The sequence below is a fragment of the Mastigoproctus giganteus genome, chromosome 6, assembly GCF_048544385.1.
Source record: "Mastigoproctus giganteus isolate SK-2022 chromosome 6, ASM4854438v1, whole genome shotgun sequence".
In the NCBI taxonomy this organism is placed as follows: Eukaryota; Metazoa; Arthropoda; class Arachnida; order Uropygi; family Thelyphonidae; genus Mastigoproctus; species Mastigoproctus giganteus.
This window is the reverse complement of record NC_143580.1, coordinates 16,268,790-16,292,710: the sequence shown is the minus strand read 5'-3', so window position 1 is coordinate 16,292,710 and position 23,921 is coordinate 16,268,790. Positions and strand designations below refer to the sequence as shown.

At 36.8% G+C, this 23,921-nt stretch overlaps 1 protein-coding gene across 4 annotated transcripts in view; it reads left to right on the top strand.

The window, feature by feature from the left end:
• LOC150084008 (protein max-like) overlaps positions 1-23,921 on the top strand; it is an 80,425-nt gene that overhangs the window by 37,944 nt on the left and 18,560 nt on the right. For all 4 annotated transcript variants that reach the window (XM_090374986.1, XM_090374985.1, XM_090374984.1 and 1 more), the window contains exons 2-3: positions 6,763-6,870; positions 9,878-10,001. In XM_090374986.1, the coding sequence (XP_090231112.1) occupies positions 6,763-6,870; positions 9,878-10,001 (232 nt within the window). The remainder of the gene's footprint in view (positions 1-6,762; positions 6,871-9,877; positions 10,002-23,921) is intronic.

The window sequence follows — 23,921 nt, the reverse complement described above, 5'->3', positions numbered from 1 at the left end:
CTTTGTAGTCTTCTCTGCATTGAGTTGCGAATCCTCTCAGACGTTCCTGGGTCATTTCTGATTTGCTGAAAGGCTCCTTCAACCCGACGCTGCAATTCCTCAACTGTGTTAATGTCAGAAGTGTGCACCAAGCTTTTTACATGACCCCAGATACAAAAATCCATAGGATTTAAGTCTGGTGATCTGGGAGGCCACATTACAGGTCCACCTCTACCTATCCACCATTGACCATACCTTCTAGTTAGATACCAAGTCACACCTCAAGCAAACTGTGCCGTTGCACCCTCATGCATAAACCACATGTTCTGGCGTTGCTGAAGTGGAACATTATCATCATCAAGGAGGTTTGGAAGAACATTCTGCAGGAACTGAAGGTACAGCTCTCCTGTTAGCCTGTTTGGCAGAAAGTGTGGTCCAATTAGACGGTCTCCTAGTAGTCCTGCCCAGACATTGAACGAGAAATGTTGCTGATGTCACGACTTGTGAATTACATTAGGATTTTCGTCGGACCAAATGTGACAGTTATGAAAATTAAAAATACCATCACGAGTAAACCCAGCTTTGTCAGTGAACAAAATGTTGTTTAAAAATTGGGTGTTCAGTGAACTTCTGCCATCCACTGGCAGAAGTTCACTCTGGGAAGGTAGTTTGCATGTCCGCATACTCTTTTTGTTGTAACCTCTTTCCATGTTGACTATCCTTTGACAAGTGCTAGTATGCCTGCTATGTCTCAGAGCATTGAAAGAGGGGTAAGGGAAAGAATGAGCATAACCTAACCTAAACAAACAAGTCAGTAAAAAGTAAAAGAAAGTAAAGTGCAGCCATTATCAACCCACTGCAGGGTGGAAGCCTCCTCAACAATTAATGCTGAGGGAAATGGACCATAATCTGCCACGCTGGTCCAGTGCGGGTTGGCAGATCGACCGTATTCAGCAGTCAGGGGCTTGAACCCCGGTCTACTCAAAGAGCGTGTGCTACCGCACTCCCGCTCCTGCCCACTCGGCTACGGAGGCCGTCAAGTCAGTGGTGGATCCCAACTCTGTACAGTTCACCTTGTCAGTGGTGGATCCCAACTAGAAATGTCCATATCTCAAAAACGATTCACTTAAGGACCCATGTTTACTAGGCTTTTTTAGTATATTGTAGTCTGTACAGTTTACCTTTAAATTATTGACCATCACTTTTGAAACACCCTGTATACGTTGAATATATATATAGTGAGGATTCTTGTGTTGCAGACTTTGTTGGACTGTACACTTCAATAGATTTGGACTCCAGTAAATTACAATATGCCACACTTAAATAAGAGTTGAATAACACAGTTTGTGATTTAGATTACGAGTGGAAGTTGCCTGAAGCAGGAACTAAAATTACGGTATATTGAAAATGCCATAAAATGTCTTCAAAATATTTCATTATGGGAGATGGTATATGTTTCTGTAAAGATAAAGTGGTCTTCTGAACAAACTGGGCATTGAACACAATCTTAATGAATGGCATATATTTATCAATGCTTCTAAATTAAGTTTAAAAGCAGTTTTGTTGCACAGTGGAAGTGCATTTCAATCAGTTTTTTCCACTGGGGTTGAAAGAAATGAGTGTAAATAAAGTACCGTGACTGCTTGGAACGTCTGTGCTGATCTTAAGGTAATTGTATTACTCAGTGGTCTACAGGGACATTTGACAAAATACTGTTGTTTTCTGTTTGTGGGATAGTCATTCAACAGAAAAATGTTATATTGTGCAGCAGTGGGAAAAAAAGGAAAGGAATTTTTACTCAAGAGAAGTAATATAAAATATTTCCACTGGTTCAACCAAAAAAAGGTTCTTGAACTTTTGCATATAAAGCTTAGATTAATGAAGAATTTCATTATGGCTCTGAATAAAGAAAGAGATGGATTCTGCTACCTAAGGGAAGTGTTTCCCCATTGAACATATGAAAAACTGAAAGAAGGAACTTTCAGTGGGCCTCAAATAATGAAACTCCTCAAAGATGATGTTTTGTGGTTTTGCAGGATATTAAAAACTTCAGCTTGTTGGACATTTAAAGCAGTTGTGCGTGAATTTCTTGGTAGAAGGGAAGAATATAATTATGAATCTCTAATGTCAACTTTACTGCAAAATGTTATAAAGATATAACCTGTTCCATCTTTATCTCTGTTTTTGAAAATTCGTTTTCTTCGTTCCCATTTCAGATTCCCCCCCCCCCTCAAAATTTGGTAGTATTAGTGATGAGCAAGGGGAATGCTTACATCAGGACATGTCCATGATTGAAAAGCAGTACCAAGGCCACTGGTACTACTAACATGATGATTACTGATCTTTATTTTTAAGAGGGAAAGCAAAATGGACTATATAGCTCTATGAGTGGCAAACATTTCTAAGGAAATAGAATATATCTAGTACATTCTAAGTTTGATTAAAGTATTTTAAAATGAATGACTCATTTTTAAGATAGCATATATATGAAATTTTTAGAAATCTTCAAGTACTGTGTTAATAGACTAGAAAAGAATAGCGAAAGCTTAAAAAGCGGTACTCACCTTGAAATTAATCTGCGATGGTTTACTTAGGTAGCGTGGTTAATGTTTAAGTTGAATTGTTAAATTGAAAAATTAAAAGGGAGGGAAGTAGGTAAAAGTTGACTGAGTTAAATGGGTGCAAGGAAACAGAAGTGTACACATCCAATCCTTGGTTGTCATCGAAATAAAAGAAAGAAGAATAATTAAAAAAACTATGTAAGTGAATCCGGTGAAGCCAATAGTCTTTACGAGGACTTTCGTTAGTTCAAGAACGTCTTCAGTTGGCAATGTGTGGGGAGAGAACGCGCATGGTATTTTAAGAATAAAAAATTATACTGTCGTGATGCCGTTTTTGACATGTGGGAACTTTAATCTCGAGAGGTTCCAAATTGGGGAAAGATTGAAGGGGAGTTTAGAATTTAGAATTTTGAGGTTAGAGTGGTGCTTGTACCATTCGATAACTAGAGCTTCATATTGAAGTATTCTGTAGCTGGATTTTAGTTTAATGATGGAAATGGCAGAATCGATGAGCGGGTTGTGGTTCTGAGTCTGGGCATGAGTTGTAAGTTCTGTGACAGATTGGTTAGATGTGAGACTATGGAAATGGTAGTATGCACGGGTGTTGGATGTTTTTGATGAGCCAAATTTGGTAGTGGTACTTCCGATATAACATGTGTTGCAGTTTGGTTGACAATTAATGAGGTATATAATATTATTAAGGTCGTTTGTAGAATATTAAAATAAAATTAAATCTAACATCCCAACCAAAGACAAAAATAAAACTAACATCTGCATAGTCCTCCCTTACCACAATGAACTAGCAGGACAGTTCTGATGCCTATTTAACAACACTGATATCTCCCTTGTTTTTTCCACCTACAACAAATTAGGATCCTTCTTCAGCACCTATAAAGACACATACAAATATTCTACAAACGACCTTAATAATATTATATACCTCATTAATTGTCAACCAAACTGCAACACATGTTATATCGGAAGTACCACTACCAAATTTGGCTAATCAAAAACATCCAACACCCGTGCATACTACCATTTCCATAGTCTCACATCTAACCAATCTGTCACAGAACTTACAACTCATGCCCAGACTCAGAACCACAACCCGCTCATCGATTCTGCCATTTCCATCATTAAACTAAAATCCAGCTACAGAATACTTCAATATGAAGCTCTAGTTATCGAATGGTACAAGCACCACTCTAACCTCAAAATTCTAAATTCTAAACTCCCCTTCAATCTTTCCCCAATTTGGAACCTCTCAAGATTAAAGTTCCCACATGTCAAAAACGGCATCACGACAGTATAATTTTTTATTCTTAAAATACCATGCGCGTTCTCTCCCCACACATTGCCAACTGAAGACGTTCTTTAACTAACGAAAGTCCTCGTAAAGACTATTGGCTTCACCGGATTCACTTACATAGTTTTTAATTATTCTTATTTCTTTTATTTCGATGACAACCAAGGATTGGATGTGTACACTTCTGTTTCCTTGCGCCCATTTAACTCAGTCAACTTTTACCTACTTCCCTCCCTTTTAATTTTTCTATTTAACAATTCAACTTAAACATTTAACTACGCTACCTAAGTTAACCATCGCAGATTAATTTCAAGGTGAGTACCGCTTTTTAAGCTTTCGCTATTCTTTTCTAGATAGCATATATATTATATGATATTTGAAATTGGTCATTCATTAAGTTAATAAAATTTCAGTATATATTTTTCAGTGGAGATGTGATAGAGAAATAATTTTGGTATCAGCAGATCAATTTTCTTTACAGTCTGCAACTTGTTCTGGAGAAACAAAAAAGTTTCTTTGTTGGCGACTGTAATTTAAATTTTATCAATTAATTGTATAATTAAGCAAATTATGGCCAGTAATTCTGATGTCATCAAAATATACTACACATCCAAACACTAAAAATATTCTAAATGGGTTTTGTGATATGAATGGGCATAAATTCACTGAAATGTATTATATAAAAAAACTGCATATACTCTTTCATATTGGGCATGGAGATTAATGAGATTGCACAATATCATTAATCTGCAATTGAAATTTCTGTGAAATGAGCTAAAGCCTACAATGATCATTTTGTTAGAAATCAGCAAGGTTTTACCATGGTAGTGTAAGTTAAACTAGTAAATGACATCTCTTAAAAAAAGTATTTAAACTGATAAAATTACAGTACATGTGAACAGCATGTGCTAGTATATAGATTGTTGAAATTTAAAGATATTTGGGACTATTATCTTACTTGAGTTCATTAAATTATTAACTTCATTTATCATCTGGACCTATTATTTGTGCTGAAATTTTTGTATGTTAAAACTGGGCTTAGTATTATGCTTTTATTTTAATGTTTCTTACCTTAAATTCTGCAAAATTACTGCTTTTTTTTTTATGGGAAAGTTGTTTCCATGCATTGGTTTTGCCTAAAAAATGTAATTTATGAAAACCAAAGGCAAACCATTTTTATTAATATAATTAATAAAATTTCTTAATTAGTTAATTAAGAAATTAAAAATTAACTAATTTCTTAATTAGTTAATTTTTAATTTTTCTTTTCACTATATCAGAAAGGATATACTTGTTGTGGTATTTTAATATTAGGCTAAATCTGAATAAAATGAACACAGAAGAAAACAGCATGAATTATATATTTTTTTTGTAATAAGAAATTCCTGTAATTTGTGATGAATATCTAACTTTTAATTTAGATATATAATAAAACCATTCATTCTAGTGTCATGAAGTAACTAAATGTCTTCCCATCAATATTTGGTTCTCTTCAAAACAACATGCACCAACAAATTACCCTCCCAACATTCATGATAAATCAGTATCAAACTGTTTACACAAAAATCATGATTCCTGGAAATTATCTGAAACTTGCAGAGCTAACTAAAAACTGATATTACAATTACTGACTTAGATTAGATTATAACTGTACCTTTAAATTTTTGTATTAGCCAATTAGTTGATTTTTATTAGTCAATTTATTTTATTGCATATACTCTCTTGAAAGCTTGTTATGGTATCAGTTTTAAGCTTTCATTCAGTCATTTTACCACACTAATTGGTCAGAACATGCAAAGTAATTTTTGTAGAAATAGTACATTAATATTTTATTAATAGCGGTAGTCTATAATAATCTAGTAGTAAAAGTCTGTAATAAGTCCAGTAAGCTATTTTATCTAGGGGTGGACCCGAGGAAAGCTGTCAGTCACCCCCCCCTTCCTCCCAAACAGACAGTGAAAAGGAAAAAAAATAAATAAATAAAAAAAATAACTGAATAATTTGCTCTTGAGTCAAAGCAGTGACTGATTCATAGCCCTCCCTCCCAACAAAAAATCCTGGATGTAAACAGTTGTATCACAATCACCATAATTTTTGGATAAAATTGGGACAGTTTTATTAAACAACATATAAATAATTCTTATTAATCAATTGATGGGCCGACAAGTGACAACTGGACACTCCAAGCGTGAGAACAAAAAATTTACTGGGGAAAATTTTCCGTTGTTTAGAGAAATGCAGTTAGTAGTCTAGAGCAGTGTTGTCTATAATGAAACATAAACAATCGTGTAACCCTGTTGGCATCACGAAATCCATCTTATTTTTTACATGAATTATTTTATGAATGTGTCATTCAATGGTCTCAAAAGGTCTTTTTGGGACTCTGGAACGTCTAGCAATTTTAATCACAATTGTCAAAATGAGGGTCTCAGTAACAGCTAAGGAATTACTTACCATTGGTTATTCCAAAATTAAAACCAAATAAATGTATCTTATTGGATATAATTTAACTATAACTAAGCTTTCTGGTAAGGTAATTCAGTTCTAAGCAGGTTCCACAATGTTCTCACCAATTCAACTTCAGTATCCTTGGGTTCTTTCAGCAGCTCCTTGGAATCTAATGCTGCTGATGTGATGGGATATATTCTGAAGAATACAGTGACTTTAGGACAAATGACCTTGCATTACAACAATATCAGCCTTCCACAAACTTGTCTGTTGTTGTAATAAATAAAATGCACGGTGACCATTTCGTACACTTACTGTGGTAACTTCCAGATGTCATAATCTGTGTGTACTTATTAAATTGTACTCTTTGACTTTTTTTTTTTAGTTTAATTTGTTAGGGTTAAAATTATATTATTTATTCTATGATTTAAGCATCAAGTAAATTTTAAACTTCATTTCCTATTTTAGGCAGATAAACGAGCTCACCATAATGCCCTTGAAAGAAAAAGAAGGGATCATATAAAAGACAGTTTCAGCAGCTTGAGAGATGCGCTACCATCCTTACAAGGAGAAAAGGTAAATTAGTATTTATAATTGCATCCTGTTTATTTATATTCCTCTGTAATTGAGATTAAAATTTTCTTTGCAATGGGAAACAGTGTAGAAAGCCAGTATTCTGCAAAATTCACTTTCCCATATTTTAGTTTCCAATGTAGTAATTTTATTTTATTGAAATGAAATTCACTAATAAAGACTTCTTGGTTTTTATTAGTGAATCATGCTAGTAATGTTATGAGAGATTACAAAGTCATAAAAAATCATTTTCATATACAGGATGATCACAGAATTTATGGCATTCTGCTGGAGAAATTGGTTATTAGACTATGAGCAGTATGTAATGTTCAGTAGTTAGTTTATTTAATCTGTAAACTTTCCTAACAATAAATGTTTTCATTTGTATGACTTCACTCAATTATTTTATCACATGAATTAAAAATTGGGAGAGGGGAAAAAACCCTTCTCTACAGTTGTATTTGATCATGTATCCCAAGAAATGATAGCAATACACAATTTATTTATCCTACAGTAGGGTGGCACAGTAATGAGTACTGTGCCACCCTACAGTACTCATTAATAGATCTTGATTAAGATCTGTTGTCATGCCATAGGAGCAAAGTGTCCAAATTGCACAACTTGGTGACAAAACATCAAACTTGATTTGCCATAATAATGTAATATATGTGATATGATTAAAAAATATGAAAAAACTGGTTACCTCATAGGCTATTGTCTTAACCTTGATGTTACAGTTTGAGAAAACTACTATGCATTATGTCTTTACTCTCTGGGAACAATTTTGTCCCTCCAGTGACAGAGCATTTGGGATTATGTCCTTTAGAAATTATTATATTTATCTATGTGTCGACCTAAAGTAGCTAATGACATTTTTAATCAAATAATATCACAGAAGGTAAGTCTATTGTTCGTTAACTCTTTCATGAGTGAGTTCTTGGAAAGTGCATGGGCTCATGCAGGTAGTAAATTTCTTTTGGAATTTTGAAGTTTTGTAAAAATGAATGCTTTGTACATAACTTTTTAAATAACTAAAATTTTAGCTTGATTGTTGAACAATAGAGTGAAATTATTATCAAAAAGCCAAATAGAATGCAACAAAAAAAAAGGCAAAACTTGTGAAAAAATAATCATATTACTATTTGTTTTTCAATGCAGTAACATCTATATATAGCAAATGATTTAGTTTCATCAACTTATAGATAAGAATTCCAGAGAATTGAATTTATTCAGTTTTGGCTTTTGTATGTATGCCCAAATTGGAAAACTGCCACTAAGAGTTGTACCTCTAAGAGTTGTATCATTTTTCTGATTTTGAAAGCTGTTTTCCTAATTTCACTTATTATAAACTGTGTCAACAATTATTACAACACATATTTGAAGATTTTTAGAAGTTTGTGCATAAATGGACACATCTTGATCCCCATATAACACGGCTTCGCTCTAACACGATTGATAAATTGCGGCAATCCTCACAACATGGTACTTATATAACATGGTTTGAGAATTGTGGGAAATCTCGCATAACACGCTATTTTTGAGCTTTTGTGCTGGGAAAACCCTGCTATTATGTTAGATGTAATTTTCAATGTTTCCATTCCTTTTTGTGAATCCCTGCTGTTGACTCGCTAGTCGTTATCGCCTTTATTTTTCTAAAGCACATTTCTGGAGGTCAATACCATAAAACAATAAAAACAATTTGCACTTTTTGGTTTGTTAAGCTTTTCTGTTAGTGTAATAAATTATAAACAGGTAGTAAACTTGATCTTCTTGCATTTGTAATTGTAGCGATAGCTGGAATTCACGTTATTATGGTGAAATGTGTTTCCCCTTCCATGAAATATTCAATCATATAAAAAACAAATTTCCAGAAACTCGTTACTCCATATCTCACTTGTGCGTATAGTGTTTGTTGCAACTTGTGCATGCTGAATTCTTTGTTATTAAATGCTTATCAATTTTACTGTTTTAAATTTTACAACCAAACAAAAAAAAAGTCAGTGAATATCAATTAGTTAGTATGTACATATTACAGTACGTATTAATTAAGCTATGTATGTAAGCGTAAATTTATTTTTATTTTGCTAACTGGAAAATATTCTTCTGATTTTCATGTGTCATGTAACTTTGTTAATTGGTAAGGTAATAAAGTTAAATTTGTGCTTTATATCTTTAAAGCAGGGATCCACTGTATTTTGTTAGGAGATCCCTGGGTGCTATTGCGCTTGAGCTTTTTTGAGACCATAAAAAATTGACTTTTAAAAAGAGCAGAAGGTACACGAAATCTAGATGCCGCAGAAGAGATTGTACTTAGCAGCGATGAAGAGGAAAAAATTTAAATGAACGTACATTATCTGACGTATAAGTATCACAGTTTGTAAGGTAAGATGTTTGTTCAGTTATTACTATTTAAGTTACTACTATTATAAAAATAATGTTGAAATATTAAGTCATTACTACTATAAAAATTAAGTTTCCGATAGTTATAAAAAAACTGGTATATTTTTGTTAGGTTTTGGAACGTAACTCCCTTTTTGTACTGGTTCTTAGTCTTAGTCCCATATAACATGGTTTCGCATTGCACGAGATTTTGTAGGAACCAAACTACGATGTCATGCAAGGGTTATCTGTATACATATATAATCCACAGAGCCCACATAATAAATATATGTGTACTAGTAAAAGGGTTAAAAATTTGAAGACCTTGCTCTGTTTGGGGGAGGGGGGGGGGTCAAAAGTGCTGACTTCAAAACAGTAAAGAACAGGGGGAAAAAAATTTATTTTTTTTTTGTGCTGAAATAATACCTTACTTCTTTCTAAAGTAACGATGTGAAAATTATGTTTAAATATTAGAAATTCTGTTTAAGCACTATAATTTTATACTTTTTTTTTTTTTTTTTTTTTATAAAAGCTATATTTTGCATCTTATGTGTAATTTAATAACAGATTCAAAATTGTTTGATTATTCTGAATAAATAATGAACTCATGTTATCCTTTACAATTTCACAGGCATCTAGGGCACAAATTCTGAAAAAAGCAGCTGAATATATACAGTTCATGCGCAGGAAAAATTCTTCTCATCAGCAAGATATTGATGATTTGAAGAGGCAAAACAGGCTTTTAGAGGAGCAGAGTACGTATATATTGTTAATTCCTCTTAGATAATCATTAATATACAAGTATATTGAAAATATCAGTTTTGCATCTTATGTGTAATATAAGTATGTATTATGTCTAAGGAAAATAGCACGTAACACTAACATTTTATTCAAAATTAAAATTCAGGTCCAATTACTGTTAGCCATATTTCAATATGTGACCCATTCTGGAATCATGTATAACAGTGGAAATTTTTTCCTCATTCAGTAGACTTTCTCCTCTCATAGACCTCAATTAGGACCTCTCTATGGCACTTAGTTACCAAGCTCTGTACCCCACATCTTTGAAGATTTCCTCATATGATGCTCTTTTTTGCCAAGCTCACCAGGCATGTTGCCTATCTTTGGACCCTTTAAAAAAGCCAAATTTCTTTTTTTAGTTATAGTCCCCTCTATTAGTAAATATTAAATAAATTATTGACAGGACACCATGCACACTCCTTGCTGCTTATCTGCACCGCATGATGAACTTTGTGTTTGCCCATATTGTAATCCTCAAACCCTTTCCTTCATCTACTTTTTTTTTTTTTTTTTTTTTTAATTCAGCCATATCAAGTGTATAGGTTAGTTTGTGGTTGCTAGTCCCCAAGTTTAAGACTGCATTTTGCCACATTAAAACATAGCTGCCGCTTTTCTAACAATCGTTGAAGCCTATCCAAGTCATTACGAAGGAGTGCTGCTTGGTGTAGATTATTAATCACTCTCAATCTTTAACGTTACTCCCACTGTCCCTTTTCCATTGTCATTTATGAAAATGAAACAACCATGGTCTCAGTTCTTAGCCCAATTTGAAGAGCAGCCATTAATTACAACCCTCTGCCTTCTACTCTACCACCACCACCCTACAGTCTGTCTTAGAATCGTACCATGATTCCTTGTTCTCTTACTGGACTGAGTCAAATGCTTTTCCAAAATCCATATAAACAGTGTCAAAATTATTTTCTACATCAATCTCATGAGTGATTAAAAATAGTTAACCCGGTTGGTTAAACATGATTTTCACTTTTATAAAGTGAAAATGTTCCTGTAATGCATTTTCTGAATTAGCATTAGCATTAGTAGAGGCATATGATGCAAGAAAGCAAGCTTATTCAGCATCACACCACCACTACTCCCATTTCACTCCTCTGTTCGTTCGAAATACCTGTCCAGCTGAGCCTTAAATTTGTTTAGGCTATCAACTTCAACAACAAGTGATGGAAGTCTATTCCACAAACCAACTGCCTGCTGGCTAAAGGCAAATTTCCGCACATCTATCCGACATCCGTCCTTCCTCAATTTGAATTTATGCCCTCTCAGGTGATTATTCTGAGCAAGAGGAAGAATCCCATCGGCATTGAGCATGCTCAAGCCATTCAAAGCCTTATACACCTCTATCAGATCACCTCGCCGATTCCTAGTCTCCAGACTCTGTAATTTGCAAAACTTAAGCCTTTCTTCGTAAGAGCAACCCTTTGTTCCATTCACTAATCTTGTTGCTCTTCTCTGTACTCGTTCCAGCAGCTCTACATCCTTCTTGAAATGAGGCCTCCAGACCTGTATACAGTACTCAAGGTGTGGCCTGACCAATGCCTTATACAAGGGAATAATCACATCCCTATCCCTGCTAGAAAAATTCCTGTATATCATTGACAAGACACCATGAGCTACTCTTGCAGCTCGTCTGCACTGCTCAGAGAACTTCATATCTGCCTGCACAATTACCCCCAGGTCCTTTTCATTCTCTACCACTGTCAGCGTAGTACCACAGAGTTGATATGTTGATCTGGAGTTACTGTTTCCCATATGTAGTACTTTACATTCGTCAATGTTAAACTTCATTTGCCACCTCTCAGCCCATCTGCTCAACCTTTCCAGATCCTGTTGCAGCAGCATAGCATCAGTAGTGTCCTTAACAACCCTGCCAACCTTTGTATCGTCTGCAAACTTGGACATTAAGCTTGATATACCATCATCAGTATCATTTATAAATACAGAAAACAACAATGGACCCAACACTGAACCCTGAGGAACTCCACTAATAACATTAGTCCACGTTGAACACTCCACCAATAACATTAGTCCATTGATTACCACGCTCTGTCTTCTCCCCCTCAACCACCCCTTTATCCATAGCAGAAATTTGCCTCCAATGCCACACTGCTCCAATTTGTGCAGCAGTCTTCCATGCACAACAGTATCAAAAGCCTTTCTAAGATCCAAATATATAATATCAAAGTTATTCCCTGCATCCAGTTCTTTTGTGACTACATCATAGTATCCAATCAAATTGGTCAGACAAGACCTGCCCTTAACAAAACCATGCTGTGTCTGAGCTATAACTGAATTCTTGTCCAGATGATCCTGCAGTGCTTCTTTAACCAATGCCTCCATTAATTTTCCTGGAACCGAAGTTAAACTAACAGGTCTATAATTACTTGTGTCAGCCTTTGATCCTCCTTTGTGAATTGGGGTTACATTTGCACATCTCCATTCTATGGGTACCTCCCCTGAGTCCAAAGAAGCTCTCATAATTATGGTTAGGGGTTTGCTTACTTCTTTTGCTGCCTCCTTTAATATAACTGGATAGATCCCGTCCACCCCGGGTGCCTTTTTTATGTTTATCCTCAACAATTTCTCCTCCACTTTACTTTCCTCTCAGTTATTAGAAAATCATCTAGCTCACTGCAAATGTTTACTTCACCTACGACATTCCCCTTCCTGAATAACTCCTCATGTGTGAATGTAGATGCAAAATACTCGTTTAGATTGTTAGCCACCCGAGCAGGATCCTCAACTGTTGAACCATCAACATCCAGTGGACCAATCTGATTCATCCCTTTCCTTCTTGAGTTTAAATAGGTAAAGAACTCTTTTCTGTTTTTCTTTGCATCCTTTGCCAAGGATTTCTCATAATCTGCCTTTGCCTGCCTAATCTCCTTTGTGACTTGGTTACAGACCAACTTATATCTATCATAGGCTTCCATGTCACCCATTAATTTGTATGTATCCCATGCATTTTTCTTCTCTGCCATATGTCTCATTAGTTCATCTGACAACCATTTAGGCCTGAACCTTGAACAATATTTCTTGGTTGGTATGTAAAGCCTGGTAGCTTCCAAGATTAGTTCCTTGAATGCTTTCCATTTTGAATTTGCTGTTGGTAACATCATCAGTTGGTCCCACTGTATAGAATTTAAATACTGTCTCAGACCATCATAGTCGCCTTTATGAAAGCAAAAACCCTTCCCTTTACCTCTGATGGTCTCTTTGAGTAAATCCCACTTCAGCACACCGTGATCACTGCCACCTAGTGGTTCCTTTATCTGCAGATTCTTAATGCATGAAGAATCACTACTGATAATCAGATCAAGAGTATTACTTCCTCTAGTTGCCTCCCTAACATGCTGGTGTAGAAAACAATCATCCAATAAATCCACAAAAGCCTTGCTAGTGTGTGAGTGACCAACCCACAAATTCCAGTCATTATAAGACTCTTTGATTTACTGGCCCATTCTGTTTCCCTACAGTATCTTATTATACTCATCAGAGTCATTAGGCGTATAGCACACTCCTACTCTCAATTTTGATTTACCTATGCTTATGTCACACCAAACTGACTCGACACTGCCCTGTCCATCGATGTCGACTGGCTTCACTTCCTTGGATTTTATGTGTTTTTTAACTAATAGCATAACCCCTCCTCCCTTCCTATCCTGTCTATCCTTTCTGTAGACGTTGTACTCCCCAAATTCCAGTTCTGCATTCCTTATATCTGTGTGACACCACATCTCTGATATCCCAACAATATCTGCCTTTGATGTTTTGAGCAATACCTCAAATTCATCAAATTTATTTACTAAACTCCTAGCATTGGTGTACACGCAAGTATACATGCACCTGTTTCTATTCTTAGCTACCCTAACACAACCCATGTGTTTACTTGTACCGCAATGACTTCCAGCAGTCTCTGAAATATCCTGCATCTTGTTTTTCAGGCTTCTGCTCATTCCAATAGAAGCAGTGCAAGAATCTCTTTCACCTCTGCCAGTGGCTACTGTTAATCTATTAGTCTTTGTCTCCCCCCAAGCTAGCAGTTTTCCGACCCACCTAACACTGCCTCGATAGCATCAGCAAATATTCTTGCACCCTTTCTATTTAAGTGTATCCCATCCCTGTAGAAGCAATCTCTCCTGTTAACAAGTACAGTCCAGGCTGAAAAAAATTATCTGAGTTACCCTGGTATTGCATTCTTGATCACTGTCTCCATGATTTTCCCTATTACTGAAGTCAGGTTAATAGTTAATCACTTTACTCTTGCAACTGCCTTTTTTGTATTGGTGATGTATGGGCACTTCTCTAGTCCAAAGGAATCTCTCCTGGGCCCAATGATGCCCTCATGATTAACCTAAATGGTTTGGTGCACTCTTACTACCTTCCTCAGAATTACTGGAGTATGTGTCATCTGGAGTATGTGTGAAGAGTTTTTCATCTGTATATATCAATGCCAAGTTCATTTATCTGCAACATCAGCTGGGTTATCTAAGACTTTCCCCACACCCATTACACAAGATGTGATCTGATTCATTCTTTTCTTTATATTCATGTACATGTTCCTGTTTTTTTCTTTCTTAGCCAATGGTGTCTCTGTTGTAGGCTTCAGTAATTGCTCTGTAACTTGCCCATGCCATCTTTTTCTGTTCTTATAAACTGGCCAGCTCTGTATTTGTCCATCTTGGCATCCTTTTTCTTAATGGTGTATATATGTTCATCTCTTCTGTGATTATTTCTTTAAAGATGTTCAGTAGTTTCCCTGTATTTGTCCTAGACTGTCATAGTCATCTTTCTAAAATTAAAACCCGTGCCTTTACTTTTAACAGCTTCAACCTCTTTCTTCGTCGTCAGACTTAGAGCTGTGTGATTATTTTCTGCTAAAGTTCCTCTGTTGGTTGCCTTGTGATATCATTTAGTCCATGAACATGATGACCAAATTTAGAATATCCTTGCTCCCAGTACTTTCTCTAGCATGTAAATAACAAATGTCTAGTTGATTTAAAAATTTTGGTGTGTTTCCTTCCACTTGTTCCAGTCAATATGGGGCAAAGTGTAATTATCCATAAGAAAGCATTCACACTTGTTCCCACATTCCACCTGCATATAGACTTTTGTCATACTCTTCACAACCTTCTGGTCTATCATTTTTCCTTTGCTTCCAGCTATTTTACATCATGCAGATTCTGTGGTTTTTTTTTTTTTCTTCAAACAGGCCTATGGGGCTGGGAAATTCCATACTGCAATAATTACACTCAAACACCAGCCAAGCGATTAAAAATTTTACTATAAAATAAGATAAAATACAAAAATAAAAATACTATGATACAATATCGGGAGACTAAACTATTACAATAAAATAAAATAAGTTACGATAAAACAATTAAAAACAATACTAAAATCGTTAAAATTTGCTAAAATACCAACTCTTTCGGAGACTGCTGTCTCCTTCTTCAACAGTGTACTATTACTGCAATGACACATCCTTAAGTATCATTTTTATTTTTGTATTTTACCTTATTTTATAGTAAAATTTTTAATCATGTGGTTGGTGTTTGAGTGTAATTATTGCAGTATGGAATTTCCTAGCCCCATAGGCCTGTTTGAAGATATAGTGAATAATTATGGCCATTCGATGCTTCGACACATCCGCAAGTACCAGAAAAAAAAGAAAAAAAGAAAAAAAAAATGCTACTTAAGGATGTGTCACTGCAGTAATAGTACACTGTTGAAGAAGGAGACAGCAGTCTCCAAAAGCTTCGGTATTTTAGCAAATTTTAACGATTTTAGTATTGTTTTTAATTGTTTTATCGTAACTTATTTTACTTTATTGTAATAGTTTAGTCTCCCGATATTGTATCATAGTATTTTATTATATTTTATTTTTATTTTTGTATTTTATCTTATTTTATAGTAAAATTTTTAATCGCTTGGCTGGTGTTTGAGTGTAATTATTGCAGTATAGATTTTGTGGTTGCATGCATAAATTCCGAATCTGAGAATACTGAAACTTCTTTAGTTCACTCAGCCTGCTTTGATGAGGAGCATGACCTCTCCACCCTTCCCATTTTGCTTTTCTCCTCTGAACAATTATGAATGCCACAGCAATACTCATTATCCCCTATTTTTGGGTGGCACGAAGTTACTGTTAGTCCTATTGTATCATTGTTGTCTTTAACAGGGGAGTTGAAACTCACTAATTTTATTGATAATACTCCTGATGTAACTGTATACACAATTTAGATCAAGTGTCAAGTTATTACCATAATACAGCCTTTGAAGGTATGAACTTCAAAGGCTATATTAGAGCATTAGCTTTCCCTTAATTTAAAACATTGCTACCCTCAGCAAATCTGAATATCAGATGTGCTGATAAGCACTTACATATATTACCCCTTTCCCCTTGTAACCAGTAGTTTTCCTGAATCCTTATAGACCCTTCAATGATATTGGCAAAAGACCCATGCATTGTATTTGTCTATACAGAATAGGTTCCTTCTGCCTAAAAATACTGCGTAAAGTAAGCTGTAGCCTCTCATTGAATTATCCAGTCCTCATATTCTGATGATGGCGCCTCCGTAGCCAGGTGGGAAGGAGCAGCAGTACGTAGCACATGTTTCTTGATTAGACCGGGGTTCGAGTCCGTCACCACCAAATACGGAGGATGCGGAAAGGTCAGGAAATGACCACCGCATATCCCGGAGCAATATGGCCTTAGTTGCTAATGCTCCTAAAAACCAAATAACAACAACATAACAACAAATCATATTCTGATGAAATTAGTCAAGGTGCTCCACAATCTGGATGATGAATGTGTGCTGCTATCTGCTGTGCTTTAACATAACAGCCTTTTTGACAAACTGATTCATCAGTGTTTGATCTTTGTCTTTTAGGTATATTTGAATTCAACTTAAATCCTGTTTGATCATTTGTATATATCAGCGTTTCCCAAACTGGGGTCTGTAGACCAGTTCCAGAGGGTCCATGAAATGTTCAGAAGGTATCAAGTAATATGTGTTTATTTTCCTAAAAATATACTGATAGAATCACGAGTTTTGATACAGAACATTACTTATTTTCGATACGATTAGTATGTATACAAGTTTCTTCCCCAACAGAGCGCATTCAATCCCCACCATTAGTGCACTTATGAATCCTTGATGCAGTCACCTAATAGAAAACAGCTTGCAGAGTTATTCTGTGACTTGCAGACTGAAGTGACTCAAACATTTAATACTCTTCCCCACTACATATTTGTGTCAGAACGCAGAACAGCCAGAAGCTACTTCATCACAGAAACAAACTAATGATGATGAACAGCAAGAACCACCCCTTACCCGAGGGCACCGTTTATGAGAAAACTCTATTCCTAAAAACGGCCCTAGAGAACATATTTAAGGAAAATCCCAACAGGGTACCCTCTGGCCCGAAATTGCAGATTGTCACCATTTTCCACAAGATGGAGACAATCCTGCTAGATACTTATCTAGAAAGCAAAAGAGCTGTCACCAGGCTACGTGACAAGAATGCGGGGAAAGAGAAATGCCACAGTGTGTCCTGACATATTCTGATGTGCTGAGGACTCAACCTGCGACACAAAGACTAACACAACCACTGCTAATACCAATTCTACACCTAGGAGGACATTGCTTCCCATACCACATCTTGTGGTTCTTAAACAGACCACCACTGACATGCTTCAAACTAGCGAAGAGGTCAAGAAGAAGGTTATCGACTCTCTAACACAAGAATTCATAATAGCCAAGATTAGAGCCATCAGGAAAACACGCAACGCTTGAGTAATAATCAAGACCAAATCAAAAGACGATGCCAACCTGATATGAACAATGCCAAGATTCCTATGCGCAGGCTTTCTGCTAAGCTACCTAGAGAAAAAGGTAGATCAGGACCTGACCCCCCACATCCAAGACACCTGACAGGGACTAAGAGTGGAAATGGTGGCTCAACAAACTGGGTGATTGGCCTGGCCCCCAAGGCATGGAGGGTGATAATAAAACAAGAGAGGATTTATATAAAATGGAGCTCCCATCGGTTCAGGGAACACATTGCAGTGCCAAAGTGCTTCTGGGGTTGCTGATTCGGCCACACCACTCACACATGCGTCCAGCAGGAGTCAACTTATGGACACTGTGCTGAGAAGGGGCACAATTATGCAAACTGTCCAAATAAACAAAGTGACCCAGCCTGCGCAAACTGCAAGTGACAAAAACTGCCCCCCTCTACACACACACTCAGTCAGAGACAACAAATGCCTGGTATATATAAAAGCAAGAAGCACCCACGATTAAGAATTCACTGTACATAGGTCACTCCACCGTACCCCGACAAACTGTTACAAACAGAATAGATATGCTGTCAACAAAGCAGACTGGGGAAAATTCAAAGAGGCCATCACTAGAAATTCACAAAACTTGCCATCCAACCTGCTCCACAAACAAACTCTGGACCAACACCAACATGCTGTCACCAATGCAATTGTTAATGCAACTAATCAGGCAATCAGGAAAAGGATCCCTCGGCCGGGAGCCATCCCGTGGTGGTCACAAGAACTTGACCTGCTAAGAAGAGAAATGAACCAGAAGAGACGTGCCTTCCAAAGAGCAACGAATGACATGACCTGCAATTGGACCTACACCCAGATCCTGGCTGATTGTCCAATCTATGGACAGAGTCACCACCGACAAGGACAAACCTATTGAACAATGACCAACGGACGGAACTTGGGTCCCATGAGTGAATACCTAACCAGGACTGGCATAAATCACTACCCAACCTAGACCAAAACCTTAGATGGAAACACCCTCACTGGAACTCCTGAGTTCCCGGATGGCACAACCCTGTTGCCTTGGCACCTGAACTGCAGCCTCTTTGCATCCGCACTCTATTGGCGATCTGGGCCAGCCCCTTTGTCTGGCCTACTATTTTCCCCGGTGGAGGGGAGAAGACTGTTTTGCTGTCTCTTCCCCCCTCCCGCCTTTCTTTTGGTGGGGCATGAGCATGTCCCACTGTAAACTGCAGTTGTCTTCCCTATCAGCTCCATACTTCTGTCTATTCTCCGTCTTCAGTCTGTTCCCCCCCCCCCCCCAAATCTGTAACCCTACACAATCAAAAATTTAAACTAAAATCAACTTTGCCCACCTATTTGATCCTCTCCTCGTGCACCCCCACAATGTGAATTTTTTTTTTTTTTTTAGGTCCTAGCCACTGTAATCCCAGGAAATTAGGTGGCAGGACCTGCCAGAGTGAATTATATACTACTGGGTACCTGGTCTGCCTTCACGGGGCAAAAGTAGGGCAATATCGGGCCTCAGCAGGGGTATGGTGGCTAAAGGAACAGAAGAACAATGGTACATGACATTACACATATACAGAGTCCATACACTTTTAAACCTATGCAATTTCCAGTCAACTGGTACACCCACAATGTAAACTACGTGGAGATTGGGGGGGGGAACCCCTGGTGCCGTCTGACCCTAAACACACTTTACATATTTTGCTCCACAAAGGGGGAAGTCACATGGAAGTTCCTCCCTGATCTCCAGCAAATATACCCACTGAATCCAACATGGCTATGCCCTGGAGTGTACATCATGTATCTCCTAATAGGACATGGAGCGATTCGCCACAAATTACACCTTCTGGGACTTGAGGACAACCCAGCATGTGCATGTGGCTCCATAGAGACCTGGGGATATCAGGAGCTATACAAAGGCCTTCGCATTCAATTAATCACCCAAGTTCACTTTAACCCTAAAAACCTGGGGAAAGGCCTTCACATTCAATTAATCACCCAAGTTCACTTTAACCCTAAAAACCTGGGGAAACCACTTAGTGGAAAACGAGGCATTATACATAGCACTCACTAAGTTTGCCCAGAACCTAAATGCCAGATGATTGACTATCCCTCTGCCTGCAAACCTCGAATAGACGTGATAAGTACAGCTTCCCAGTGAACACCTCAATCATACATCAAGGATAACTGCTAGATCCATCATGTGATAAATCTGGAACTCATCCCAGCAGTGACAAAACTCCACTTTCCAAAATATTGATCTGCAGACAGGACAACGATCCCATGAGTGACTCCCAAAAATGACAATTTGTACAACCTACACGGATGACAAACGAACTAGTACCCAATACTGGATAAGTCTCCTCATCCCTAAATGACACCTTACAATCGGTGTTCATCAAACATGACTGAACCCTATCTTCTCCAACAATAAACCAAGGACGGGATTTGGCTCCAAATTAAGACCAAGAAGGTCCTGCACAGATGCAATTGTTCTCAGCCAAACCAAGTCTGGATTGCCTCCACCGGGCCTCAAGTCATCCTGGACGGTGGGGCCCCAACCCGACCCCACTCTTGTGGTCTGGTCTGCAGCCACCCTGCCTACAAGCCACATTAGCGATCTGAGCCAGCTCTCTTGCTTGGCTTGCTTTTTACCTCTTCCTGCAGGGGGATGGCTTGCTTTCGCCCCTTCTCGCCACCCTTCTTTTCCCTCTGGTGGGGCATGGGCATGCCCCACTGTAAATTAGAGTTGCCTTCCCTATCAGCTCCATATTTCTACCTATCTCCACCCAATCTTCAACCTCCCCCCCACTCTACCTGCAAGCAACGTGAATGCTCACACAATCAAAAGTCAATGAGCTAAATTAAATTCTCCTTCTCCTAGTGCTTCCCACTACACGATCATTATAAATTTTTTTTTTTAAAGGTCCTAGCCACTGAAATCTCAGGAAATTAGGTGGTAGGACCTGCCAGATTGAACTATAAACTACTGTGTACCTGGTCTGCCGCCACAGGGAAATGTTGGGCCTCAGCAGTGGTCTGGTGGCTAAAGGACCAGAAGAACAACAGTACATAGCATCATCACACATACACAGAGTCCACACGCTTTTAAATCTCTGGCTTTCCCAGTCAACTGGTACATCCACAATGTAAACTACGTGGAGATGGTGGAACCTCTGGTGCCGTTTGACCTTAAACACACTTTACTCTTTACATATTTGTGTATTTGTGTGAAAAGATATTCTCTTCTCTCTTATACACAAAATCAGAATACAGGTGACCCCCGCTTAACGCTGATCATTCGTTCCGGAAAAACAGAGCGCTAAGTGAATCCGCGCTAAGCGAGCGCCGCTTTCCCATAAGGTAACATATGTATTTATGAGCTGCGGTCGGTGCCATAGGATATTTCCTAATGAATAATAAACAGTAATGAAAAGATGCACAAATGTCGGTCAAAATATTTAAAATTCAAATATTTGCACATATAAAATATTCTGCATTGCATATGTATAATTATGTGGTAACTACTTGCGTATCAAAAGTAAATTTAAAATTCCAATTAAAATAATGAATTTAATTTAATTGATGAATTTAATCATGAAAAATGTGTGGATTTTGAGTTGAACTTTGGCCCTCTTCCAAATAAACTAAAAGGGGTATTAATTTTAAATCCCCCGCAGCGTTACAACCAACAATAAAGTCAACCGATCCTTCGCCGCTTTGAAACCTGGCATGTTTTTTTCTTCTTTCAATATGAAACTTCTTTTAGGCATTCGTTTCCACAAAAGTCCTGCTTCAGCTATGTTAAAAACTTGAGAAGTATAACACATAATACCCCTCTGCAATAATTTTAACAAGTTCTTTTTTTGAAAGTTTCAGCTCCTTGATCTGCACTTGCGGCTTCTCCCTGGATTTTAAATCTATTCAACCAGCCCTTACCAGTTTTAAATGGTTCCACATTTTTTTTTAGGCGAGTTTTCTTCAGATCATCATATTGGCTAATCTCTTTCTCTCTCTCTCTCTTTTTTTAATATTTAACTTAACTGAATTCTGCATTGGAATATTATCTTCAATAAAATTAAAGTCTTTCCATTTCAATCCTAATAGCTGGCCTAGTCCTAGTTGCTTGCAGTGGAACAGCTATCTTTCCCGCTGCAAAAATTAATTCTTAATTTTTGCATAATTGTTCTTACAGTTAAAGTTGCAAGTCCTAAATTATGGCACACACCCGTTTGTCGTTGACCGGAATCGATTCGCTTCAAAACATCTAATTTAATTTTCAAATTCAGCCTTTTTTCTTACATTTATAGTCTTCGTACTGCGCCCAGACGTTGTTGCTTTTTCATTCCTATCAGTCATTATTAGCTCTTCGAAAATGTAACTGCGTTGGTTGAATTAATTACGATACAATGTTCAAGTAAACTTTCCGTTACGTACGATGTCTAATACTCTACTGAGTGATGACTAGACTTCGGATAAATGCATATAACGCAAATATTACAAGCAATATACTTGATCATTTTTTAAAATGTTGATCTCGGAACTACGTAACAAGTCACTGTACTGAAACTAAATTAGCGTGCGAGAAAATTTCACTGAGCATGGGAAAATTTCTCAAGTCGGCGTGGGAAACGTTTTAATGCTGTTTTGCTATTCATTTTCAAGCTATCGACTCCATCAAATGAAACGATTTCGTTAATATGTCAAAAATGTAATCTGTAAAAGAGCGTTATAGTGATCTGTGACAGCGTTATAGTCAGATACGGGTTATAATATAAGAACAGCATTATAGCGAATCAGCGTAAAGCGAACCGCGTTATAACGGGGGCCTGCTGTACAGGATTAAGTTGAATGTGGAACCTGATTTGAGAGTACAAGTTAGTACCATCGAGCCAAATATTTTAGAACTGGTTTCTTTAAACAGCATCACCCTTCTCAATGGTTAAATTTATAAATGTGAAAATATTTAGTTTGAAGTGTCAATTGCATTTTTTATATATGTAATTTATTTTTTTACTTTTAATTATATACATATTTCAAATTATTTGTTCTATGTATAGAAAATTGATAATAAATATAGTTTTTATTATATATATCTATGTAAAAATAATAAAGTTGAGTTGTTTCACATAAATGTATGTATGTATGTATGTAGAAGTCTGCAAACCTTTTTTGATTTTTGAATGGGTCCATAGATCTTAGTAGTTTGGGAACCACTGGTATATATCATTACAACATACTGAGAGGAAAATTTTAGACAGTTTCATTAACTCTTAGGATAGGGCACTTTTATTGACATATTGTTTATGATCATAAGGTACACTGAAATTGTAACTACATTATCAGATAAGTCAAGTTTAACATTATATAAATAAAATTATTAATATAATCTCATGAAGAGTAGTTGTCCTAGAACTTTGGTATCAAAGCATACCTTATGAGTTAAAACCAGATACATAGATGTCAGCTTCAAGAATTTAGAGGCGGAGCTTCACATAAATTTCATTAAGACCGTCATATGGCAGATGTTATCAAAATTTGGTATTGGAATTTTCCCAATAAAATTTTATCTAGAGACTTCTAAAATTGGCTCAATGAACATGTTTCAAAGAGTATTTGTATTCTGTACGTTGACTTGTGGAAAAGACTTTGGGGTGAAAAATCAATTTCTGATACAACATACAGCCATTGCCCAAGACCAGGATGAGAATGGAACGCAGGCTTTTTCGAAAAAATATGGCGGTGAAGGAAGATAATTATAACCACTGTACTAGCCTTGAGGGGTGTCCTGTATATCCTGTTTTAACAAAATTTATCTGTTTCAATTCTTAAGTACTGTATACCTCAAGGGTATAGAGCAGAAGATGTAAATTTATGTAATTCCTACTAGAGGTTCAGGGTTTGAAATTGATATTAGTATTATAATGAACAGTGGCTATCCAATTTCATTTTGAATTTTACCAAACTCTGCCTTGACCACTGTAGCAGGTAGTCCATTTTGTTGAACTCTGCAATGCTGCCCAAAAGTAAACTGCATAAGATCCAGCCTTTT